This window comes from Sminthopsis crassicaudata, chromosome 2 (genome assembly GCF_048593235.1).
Source record: "Sminthopsis crassicaudata isolate SCR6 chromosome 2, ASM4859323v1, whole genome shotgun sequence".
NCBI classification, from domain to species: Eukaryota; Metazoa; Chordata; class Mammalia; order Dasyuromorphia; family Dasyuridae; genus Sminthopsis; species Sminthopsis crassicaudata.
In genome coordinates, this window is record NC_133618.1 from 513856426 (window position 1) to 513867501 (window position 11076).

At 36.4% G+C, this 11076-nt stretch overlaps 1 protein-coding gene across 3 annotated transcripts in view; it reads left to right on the top strand.

Moving 5' to 3' along the window:
* RNF212B (ring finger protein 212B) overlaps positions 1–10967 on the top strand; it is a 64122-nt gene extending 53155 nt beyond the window's left edge. For 2 of the 3 annotated variants that reach the window (XM_074294283.1, XM_074294284.1), the window contains exons 12-14: positions 6551–6612; positions 7049–7089; positions 7362–10967. In XM_074294283.1, coding sequence (XP_074150384.1) covers positions 6551–6612; positions 7049–7089; positions 7362–7392 — 134 coding nt within the window. In that variant the 3' untranslated portion in view covers positions 7393–10967. Of the gene's footprint in view, positions 1–4158; positions 4199–4742; positions 4838–6550; positions 6613–7048; positions 7090–7361 lie in introns of all 3 variants that reach the window. The other variant, XM_074294285.1, reaches the window with a different exon arrangement.
* The last annotated feature ends 109 nt before the right edge of the window (positions 10968–11076 follow it).

Consider the following 11076-nt stretch of genomic DNA (forward strand, 5'->3'; position numbering starts at 1 on the left):
ATAGAGGGATTGGGAATTCTATGTAGTGCTTCATAGTCATCTCCCAGAGTTCTTTTGCTGGATATAGCTGGTTCAGTTCATTACTGCTCTATTGGAACTGATTTGGTTCATCTCATTGTTGATCAGAATTGATCATCATATAGTATTGTTGTCAAAATATATGATCTCCTGGTCTTGCTCATTTCACTCAGCATCAGTTCAATTAAGTCCCTCCAGGCCTTTCTGAAATTATCCTGCTGGTTATTTCTTACAAAACAATAATATTCCATAATATTCATAGTACCACAATTTATTCAGCCATTCTCCAATTGATGGGCATACACTCAGTTTCCAGTTTCTGGCCACTACAATAGAGGGCTGCCACAAACATTTTTGCACATGTGGGTCCTTTTCCCTTTTTTATGATCTCTTTGGGATTCTGGCTCAGTAGAGACACTGCTGGATCAAAGAGCATGCACAATTTGATGGTACTTTGGGCATAGTTCCAAATTGCTCTCCAGAATGGTTGGATCAGTTCACAGCTATACCGACAATACATCAGTGTCCCAGTTTTCCCACATCCCCTCCAATATTCATCATTATCTTTTCCAGTTATCTTAAGCAATCTGAGGAATGTGTAGTGGTACCTCAGAATTGTCTTAATTTTAATTTCTCTGATCAATATTTACTGTTATTTTTAAAACTTTGTCCTGGGCCCAACTTCTGCACTCCTTTCCTCCATAGCTGAGGCCCCTAGGCACACTATGCTGGAAAAATTCTTGTTCCCTGGGAACCCAGCACTGACTATAATCTTCAATTCTCCCCTCTAGTCTGGAACCAAAAACCAAGAACTCAGTTCTTTGTAAGTGCCCACAGCCAGCAGTATCCTTGCCTCACAGCTTCTGCAATCACCAGGTGTATGCTGATTTCTTCTAGCTAAGATTCGGCTGGACTTGGCATCCTTGTCAGCAGAGATTCCCTCAATCTTCTCCTGGTCTGAGGTCTCTTCCCACACTGTCTAGGAGGAAAAAATTCCTGTGGCTCACACTGAGGTTTACCTCCCAAGGCAGCTAGCTCCTATTTCAGCTGAGATGGTCTAGAGGTATTTATACTTCAATCGGGCTAACCATAATCCTGGAATCTTTTTACAGTCTTCTTTGGATGTCCAAAGACACCAACTCTTACTTATTTTTGTTGCTCTATATTCTACCTGAGATGCTATTTGTCTTGTTTGTGGAGAAAATCTAGAGAGTTTGGAATTTTCTGACCTACGGTGCCATCTTTCCAGAATCCTTTCTCAGTTACTTTCTCTTTTTTTCTGTGTATCTATATATCTACATCTATATATCTTTTTATTGTTGTTTAGACTATAAGTTCTGCGGGGGGGGGAGCAGGAATGATGTTTTACTAATTAAAAAAAATTTTTGGCAATACAATACTTTGCTCATATTAAATACTTAATAAATGTTTATTGAATTTATTGAGTTATTTATTGAATTAATAAATTGCAAAAGTAGAATATGAGAGGCATGGTTAGGCCATAGTTTGTATGAAAAGATCTGGGAGTCAGAAGCTAATGTAACCTAAGACTACATTAATAAAGACATAATATCCTGAGAAAAGGGAGATGATATTCCTGCTGTACTCTAACTTAGTAAAATGAAATCTAGAATTTTGTGTTCATTTCTGGATACCAGTTTAGGAAAATATAGAAAAGACACTAAGAAATTTGAAAGTATTTAGAGTAGGACAGTCAACACGAAAAGGAGTTTGGAGGTCATATTCAAATAGTTTAAATGAACTACAGATGTTTAGAGGAAGAGATTTAGTGGGGACACAATAGTTGTCTTGAAGAACATGAAGAGCTATCTTATGGAAGACAATGTTGTTTTATTTGACCTCAGAGAATAGTTAGAAACAGGGTAGAAGTGGCTGAAAAGTATATTTAGACTGTGTAAGGAGAAATTTCCAAACAACTTGAGTTTTCCAAAAATCAGTAAAGACTGCCCCAGATGAAATGAATCTCCATTATATGAAATCTTTTAAAAATAGCTTATTTTTATTTTTAAAATATGTTTATGTTCAGGTATATATATGTATACACACACATACACCACACACACATATATACTTCTGCCTTCAACCAGCTCCCCCTCCCCATTTAGCAAATTAAAAACAAAAACTTGAAATAAAAACCTTCAATACATTGTCATATAATTCAACAAAACAAATTCCCATAACAGCCATTCAACAGAACAAATTCCCATAACAGCCATGTGTATATATATCCTTTTCGACATCTCTCTGACAAGGTGTGCTTTATTTTTCTCTTTTCTGCTTCTGATTTATTATTCTATTGATCAGAGTGCTAAAATCTTTCAAAGTAATTTTTCTCTATAATGTTATTATTGTATACATTGTTCTACTAGTTCTATTCACTTTGCTTTGTATCAGTTCATAAAGGCCTTACCAATATCCTCTGAAACTGTCAATCCTTTTTTGTGGCAAAATAATTTGTTATAATTTCCATCATATTCATATGTTACAATTTATTTAGCCATTTCACAATAGGACAGTCCCTTAATTTTCATTTTGTTTGGCTACCATGAAAAGAACTGTCAAATATTTTTATGCATATATAATCTTTTTCTCTTTTTAAAATTTTAATTTCAATAAATTCAGTATAATAATATAGGTGGTGTTGGTGGGAATAGAGGTCTTACATTCAGCTGCTCAAGTAAATGGAATTATATTTCCAAAGGAGTGATTTAAAATCTTATTGCTAGCACTTTACCCACCTAAAAATATGATTGTTGGCATTCTAATGGAAAAAAAAAACCTTAGGAGCTAAAAAGGAAAAAGAAATAGTTTTTATAAGTCATAATGGTTAAACAGTGAATCCAAATATATGTGTCACATATTAGCTGTATGACTATCAGCTGGTCACTTATCCCCAGTTTTCTCAACTAAAATGGGGATAATAATAGCATCTACTTCATAGGCTTGTTTGTGAGAATAAATTGAAATAATATTTTTAAGTTTTTCAAAATTTTATCTATCTCTAACATTTTTATTTTATTTTTATTTGATCTAAGTCTAACAGATTCACTACCTATTTCACACATTCTTAACAACTGAGCACCATATTTTCCTTTGGTTTTTAAAAATCTTTATGCTAGGATTGAGTTTTAATGCTAGCACTGAGAAGTGTTCATCTAATGAGTATTTCTGACCTAACTTCATTGTTATAAACACTGGTTTATAAGCTATTTAGCAAATCTTCCTTTCCTTCATTAAAGATTATAATGATTAGATATGGGACACAAGATCCACCAGGAGTCATCTCTTAGAATCATGTTCTTTTGGCAATGAGTCACTGAAATATTTATAAAAACACTTAGCACAACGCCTGGCACTTGGTTTTATATGTATATATGTACACACATATGCATACATATACATGCGAGTATATGTATGTGTATGTATGTAGTATGTATATATTGACTCCTGGAGGATAGGGACATCTAAATTTTATCTTTGGATCCTCAACATCTAGCACAGTGTTTTTATACATTATAGCTTTTTTTTTTCTCCTTTTTTTGAGGCTGGGGTTAAGTGACTTGCCCAGGGTCACACAGCTAGGCAGTGTTAAGTGTCTGAGACCAGATTTGAACTCCGGTCCTCCTGAATTCAGGGCTGGTACTCTATCTACTGTGCCACCTAGCTACCCCTCACATTATAGCTTAATAAATCCTTGTTGGGTTGAATGAGATTATGATTCTATTATAGATTGATATAGATAATTCCTGACTTACTCAATTCTGTGAAGACAAAGTCATTTGGGGAAATTACTATATTTAGGACACAGAAACTCATTATTGTAATAACATATTATAACTATTTAATGTATTCTGTTTCTTCTGTAGCATTTTCATGGGGCACAACTTGCCAGGGGTCACACTAAGACAATAATAACATACCCTGATATATGGAATAGATGCTTTGACTCCTAGTATATGGAGTGATCACAAGGGGGTGAGTTATTATTGCCTCATGCCCTTAACTTGCTTTTCTTTCAATGGCCTCCCTCAATTCTGTCCTTCCCCCCTCCCATTATCAGTGTATCTGAATCTTTCCAGTTCACTGATTGCCTTAATTCCTCTTTTTTATGCTTTTCAGACATTTCTTCACCAGCTTCTACTAATAGTCTATCTTATTGGTGAGTTGTAATATGTCCCTTTCATCTTGCAACCTGATGGTTGCCTTAATTACACATTATATCTGGCTGGCCATCCATCCATCATGCAATAGACAACGTCCTGAATTTAGAGTCAGAAGTCTTTATCCTGGCTCTGCTATTAGGTAGCCATGGGCAAATCATTTCATATCTCTAAATTTTCTTATCCTTTGCTATAAAATGAGAAGATTAGACTAGATGACCTTTAAAGTCCTCTGAAGTTCCAGATTCGTTTGTTGTACCTACCTTAAGAGCAAAGATTGCTCTCTCAGTTTTCACCACTGAATCTATCTTATCTGCTTGCTAACCCATTCCTCCTCTCCCCTCCCCAAATAGATACAACTATTTAGATGCCATTGCTTAGACTCTAATTTTAAATACCATAAATTGGGAGCACAAATATTTCCTCCTAATATGGGTAGTTTGGGCTATGCAAATTGATTGAAAGATATATACTGCCCCATACATAACATTTGCTATTTCATTCTCTCTACTGATAGCTCCTTTCTCACTCATTCTCTTTTAGGGCTCTCTCTGCTTCCTCAGGACCAGGGATTTTCTCTGTCAGGCCTAATATAGATGGTGTTGGTGGGAATAGAGGTCTCACATCCAGCCGCTCAAGTAAGTGGAATTATATTTCCAAAGGAGCGGTTTAAAATTTCAATTCATATTTCCAACACTTTCCTTACCTAAAAATATGATTTTTGGCATTCTAATGGAAAAAATTTCAATGGAAAATAATCTTTTCTTGGAAATAACTTATTTTAACTAAGGAGCAAAAAGGGGGAAAATGTATTGTTTTATAGGTCATAATGGTTAAACAGTAAATCCAAATTGTCAATCAGACTGGAACCATCCTCTAATCGGTGGGTAGCTGAAGCCAAACTGAGCAGGCTAAAGACAGGAAAGTCAGGACACAAACAGAGGTTTAATTTCAAAGTGAGGCAATTGCTTGCAAGGGGAAGCTCTTCCTTCCTCCCTCTCTCCCCCATCTCAAGAGGCCTAACATGCTGGGGCAAAACCAGTGCTTTATATAAAAAACCACAAGTGGGCTGCACCATAACAACCACACATGGGAACTGAATAGCAGTTCCATCCATGGACAGTGCAGTCATTCCGGGATCCTATGGGAACACTCTCACAGCAGTGTACAGAATCAGAGTTCGAGTGATGGGAACAGTGGTGCAACACCTAATTCTATTCACTTGACTGTTTAACAAGAATCAGAAATTATGAGCATGTCAGGAAGTGTAATGGATAGCTCTCAGATCCCTGGGAAATAGGGGGAGCTCCAATCAATCAAATCCATCAATTTGATAATAGTCAAAGCAATATACTTCACTAAATGCAAAGGATTGTTATGTCAAGCTCAGGGCACAGCCTGCTTGCTGAGCCTTAGCTCTGGGAAATAAGGTGTCTCCAACTATGGACAAAATTAAACTTGAAGCAGACAATGTAAGAGATGTCACACTATAACTACTAAATTGTGTTCGTTCACTAGTGAAAGCGATTGGGGATGGGAAGAGGTCCTGAGACATATTGTATTAAAGTCAAGAGAAAGAATATATATCCAATACTATTGAGATATTTAATCTTCTTTTTCTTATATTTTATTTTCAGGGTAGAAACATATCATGTACATGTGTTAGTCAAATTTAAAACAACTTTTTCTTTCAATGCTGGCCCATACTGGATTAAAAAAACAAACACACAGAATAAATTGAAAATTTTCTTTGTGATTTTATAGGGGTAGTATTTACCCAAATCTTCTAATTCAAGTTGGGCCAAGATATTCAGTTACCATAGAGGAAACAACTGTATTTGTATGTTGTTGTCAGAAAGCTTGCAAGCTTATTTTCATTGATGATAAATATTAAAACCAAAAAGCAATCTGTATGTACCTTTCTTGGATAACAGTCATCTCAAGATTTTATATATATATTTTTTTTTTGGTCAAGGCAATTGGGGTTAAGTAACTTGTTCAGGATCATACAGCTAGTAGGTGTCAAGTGTTTGAGATCAGATTTGAATTCAGGTCCTCTTGACCCTTGGGCTGACACTCTATCCATTGTACCACCTAACTGGTCCTCATCATCTTTCTTAATCATCCTTTCATTTCATAAACTTAATTAATTGACTTTAAATATCATATCCCAGCCTTACATCACAAAAACGTGGACCTCATCATCTCCCCTTTAGCTCTTTGCAAAGGGCTTTAAAGAATAAGAATTAGCCAACCCTTTATGCCTGCCTATTTTCCATAAGCTCAGACTGCCACTGGGGCTCATGGTATTTTTAAATTCCTGATGGATAATTTTCTTTCTGTTCCCTCAGGTCAGAGTGATGGTAGGTCAGCACCAGAAACTCCTGTGGCTTTCCAGCTACCAGTCCTACAGGTGAGCCCATCCTTACTTGATTTTTGCAAAATAATCCACTGCTCTTTGGGCCTCTGAACTAAATGATATGGTAGGAAAGTGCCCAATCCTGGCTTTTAGCTAGAATAGCAGCGTATAAATTATGGACGATGACCCTGTGTTATCAGAGCACTAAAAAGAAAGTTCTGAAGTAAATGGAGTCTGTTGTTGTTATAGATGCTGTTGACCATTATCTATCCAGATCTGTCACTAAATTTCCAAAAGATAAATATTTCTGAACGATAGTAGCTCCAAAGAGGTTTCTTATGCAAGAGGACAGATCTCATCCACTGAAATAGATAGCACATGGCCAAGAAGAAATAGGAGGGAAAAGAACTAGATGATAAAACCCATGCTTTGGATTAATTTCCATGGGTTAGTCTTTGAGAATATTTTTAACAAAGCTTTCTTTTATTAGCTGCAGGTCACCCCCCAGACACCTCAATTACATCAAATTAGGTAGGTAACTTGCACTGTATTTTATATACTTCTCCTTACCAAGAATAGAAGATTAGAGAAGGGAAGCTTTCCAGTGTACCTGAAAAAATCCTACATGCTAGAGGGGCAGGGACATTCAAGACTTTGCCCACTCCCTGTGACCTATAGAATAAATTGCAATTTTGGTAGAGTATAAAAGAATAATAACTTATTTCCCCTGAAAGTTATGCCTAGGTGAACTTTGTTGTTTGTTGCTGTGCACAACAGCTCTGTATTTCTCTCCTTTATTGCAGGTTGCCCAACAACGGAGGTAGATGTGATTAGTCAGGAAGAGTGAAGCATGGATCTTTCTCTGCTCTTGGATTGACCTATCTCTCCATCTGTCCTGAATAAGTTGCCAGTGGGATACATTATAGTTGTAGCTAATCTTCAGGATATTCCCAGATGTTATGAAAAAGATCCCTTAATCCTTGTTGCCTTCAAAGTGCATTGTAAATTACTCAAAGATTCCTTTACTTTTTGGATATTTGAGAAAAGCACAACTGACATACATATATTGGTGCTGTGGAAAGATGGCTATTTTTCCTCTCACAGGTCATATGTAAATGTAACTATCTCATGCAATTCACATGCAGGATATAGAAACAGGCCTCAATACAAGCAAGGTGAACACATATTCACCAAGTATGCCTTACACACTTGTTTCATTTATTTCAGGATATCATTTCTTATGGCCAGGAGCAAGCCCTCAATAATAGATTCAATTCTTCCTTTTTCTATCTTGTCCTGTCCTTGCAATATTTTTATCCACATACCTGTAACCTCCTTTATGTCTACTATTAAATGATTTTCACTTCTGGCTTTTTTCCTACAAAAAATAGAAGACTAGAGGCACTTATGTTCTCAATTTATTGATTCATAGACAAAAATAATTAAGATTTTTTCTGTCATTAATATTCCCTGTACTAGCCATGCAATTTAAAGCAGAGAATCCTCAAGGTTTTCATCTCCCTAAACATGGTTAAAAACTCTGGGATTGTAAAGTATATAAAGAAACATATTACATTGCTAAGCCACTTCAGAAGCTATTTGCTTTAAAGCTCTGATGGGAAGGAAGAGGTTATTCAAGATGAGTAGGTGGGCTATCTAGAGGGCACTTCATTATTTCATTTCCCCCCCTTTTTTGGGGATTGGGTTTGACACAACTAGTGTCAGGTGTCTGAGACTGGATTTGTACTCGTCTTTCTGACTTGAGGGCAATGCTCTATCCACTGCATTAACTAGCTGCCCCTACTCCATCATCATTAAACATCAAATGCAGCTTAAAAATTATAGAAAGGTTCATAAACTCTCCTGAGAGAAGGGGTAGTTTTTTTAGGAATAACAATCCATCTCGGAAGAAAGTACAGGGCAGAATTAAGTCTGCAACTAACTAAGCATTATCCACACTATTACTGCAAGCATACCTACCTATAGTTGTTCAAGGAATCCTGGCAAAGTCCATTGGGAAGCAGTACATTGATAGTATTAGGGTGGCCATTTAATAGCATACAAGAATTGCAAGCAATAACCCCATCTTCCCAACCTAGTACACTATCAATATTCCTCAGAGATTTTCAAGTTTTTTTTTGTTTTTGTTTTTTGGAGGGGGGAATAGTCCTGGATCTTAGACCTTTAGTCTAAAACATAACTATTAAATGTACTGAACTTTGTAGTAAAAAGAATCAGTTCAGTTTAACTTTATGGATATATAAGAGATGTCAGATGTACTACTTAATACATAAAACAACCAAACCTAGTTTCCTGTGGAATAATTTGGTATATGGACTAGAAAACTAAGATGTTCATAGTCTTGAGGAAATGATGCAATAGGTTTATTCTTTGGCTCCTGAGATCAGCATTGGAAACAAGGAGGAAATACCATGGAAGAAACATGGTGTGATGGAAATATTATACTTGTTAGGAGTGTGGAGAATTCTAGATTCAACTTCTCCAACACTCTAGACTCTTGTCAATGAACAAGTCACTAACTTCTGTTTGAACCTTGTTCATCTTTACTGAGTATAATATAGTTAACTACTTATTTCAAGAGATAGTTGTGAGGCTGCAATGAGATAATATATATACTGTTCTGCTTAAAGTATTATATGGCAAGACTCACTTCATTTTAATGTAACTAACACCACCTTGGAGTTGTCAAACACTCCCTGCCCTCCCACAACCAGAATAGGTAGCCTCCTGAGGTAGTGTGCTCCCTTATCAATCAATCAAGGTGCTGATAGAGAAGTTGGAAGGCATCTTGTCTGGAATGTCATATTGGTGCTTTAGGTTGAAGTTGGTCCCAAAGGCCCTTTCCAATTGTAAGGCTGAGTATTTTTCAGGTTTGGGTACAAAACATTTAAACAAACCTCAGAACAAGCCATTTGATATAGCAACTACAACACAACTAGGATTCCCTGAATATCTCTTATAAGCCTCATTTTATTGCAGAGTGCTTATATACAACATCTGGTAGAGAGGATATTTTTTTTAAAGCCAGTGCTCTTTTGTTTCCAGTGTCCTATTGGAAAGATTAAAAAATCTTAAATGTAACCATTTGGTGACAAAGAGAACTACTTTGGGTTTGTTCAATTTCTTCTAGGAATGCTGGTTTATTGCTTCCTTTAAGAAGCTAATTTCTTTCCCCTTTATCCCAATCAGCCTCCTCCCACACTCCCTCCAAAATAAATAAAAATGTAGTAAATCATAAATATTAAAATATTTTTTCACCTTACTCCTTAAAACTTCAAATCAGGAATCTAGCCTATAGGCATGGCAAAGTGGAGGATAGAAAGAGACAGATTTTTCTTTGCCTTTTTATTACATTTCTAGCAATTTGGTGTCCTTCCCCTTTTCCTTTCTCTTCAAAAGGAACAATCCAATGATGTATATGCTTTCTTTGTATATCCTACCCCAATTGATCAAAATTACTCCATATAAACCAAATATTAATTTAGGCAGAGGCCATAGTCCCTCTATTGTAAGACATTCAACATAAATTAAGGTGGAAAAAAAAGATTCTTCCTCTCGTGACAAAACCAATCTCCCAAACAAATGAAAAGCCAGTCTTCTGTAACTCGGCGGGGATATAAATATAACAGGGCTAGTTTGTAAAACCAAACCTGGAACCATTTTCCATTGAACAGCACCACGTGCTTCTCTTAGGGATAAGTTTCTGCTCTATTTTCTACCACCTATAGATTCCATCTAGATCAATCACTACATTGCTGCAGTACTTTGAGCTCACTGGGAAAATTGCCATGACATGTGTAGATGTGGAAACAAGGCTTGATCTAGGAAGGGGAGATATAAGAGACAGAGAGGTTATGTCAAGTTAGTTTAAAAATAAAATCTTAGAAGTAGAGTGTTTTCTGCTGCTGATAGTATGGATAGTTAAATATGAATGGCATAAGATTTGAGTTAAAGTGGAGAGAATGAGAAAATATCAGTTAAGAGACAAGCCAAGGTTGTATCCTACCATTGTGCCCTGGATATGCACTCAGATGGAAGAGATCAAGGCAGCTTTGACCCTAATACTAAGGAAAATATAGTAGAAATGTCAAGATGCATTGATCCATATATAGTTCCTGCTGAACTTCAATCAGAACTTTTTACTTTCCTCTATTAGCTTTTATATGAATCATTAGTCTCCAAGAACTGAGACCTAATTTCAGTCACTGCACTAAGCTAGGGCAACACAAGCTGAGGAAGAGGGAAAGAAAAGAGAGGAGAGAGAGAGAGACAGACACAGAAACAGAGAGAGGGGAGATCTGGGTTCCCATGGCAACTCAAAGTAGTTTGGGTCAAGTTCCCCTTTCTTTTCAATAGAGGAATTAAAAAAAAAAAAAAAAAAAAAAAAAGGACAGAAGAACCATATTTCTGGTCTGTTGCCCCCACCCCCCACTCTAAAAACCTTTGCTTTGTGTCTATGTCCCCACCTTCTCCCCCACCAAACACAGAGCCTTTCAG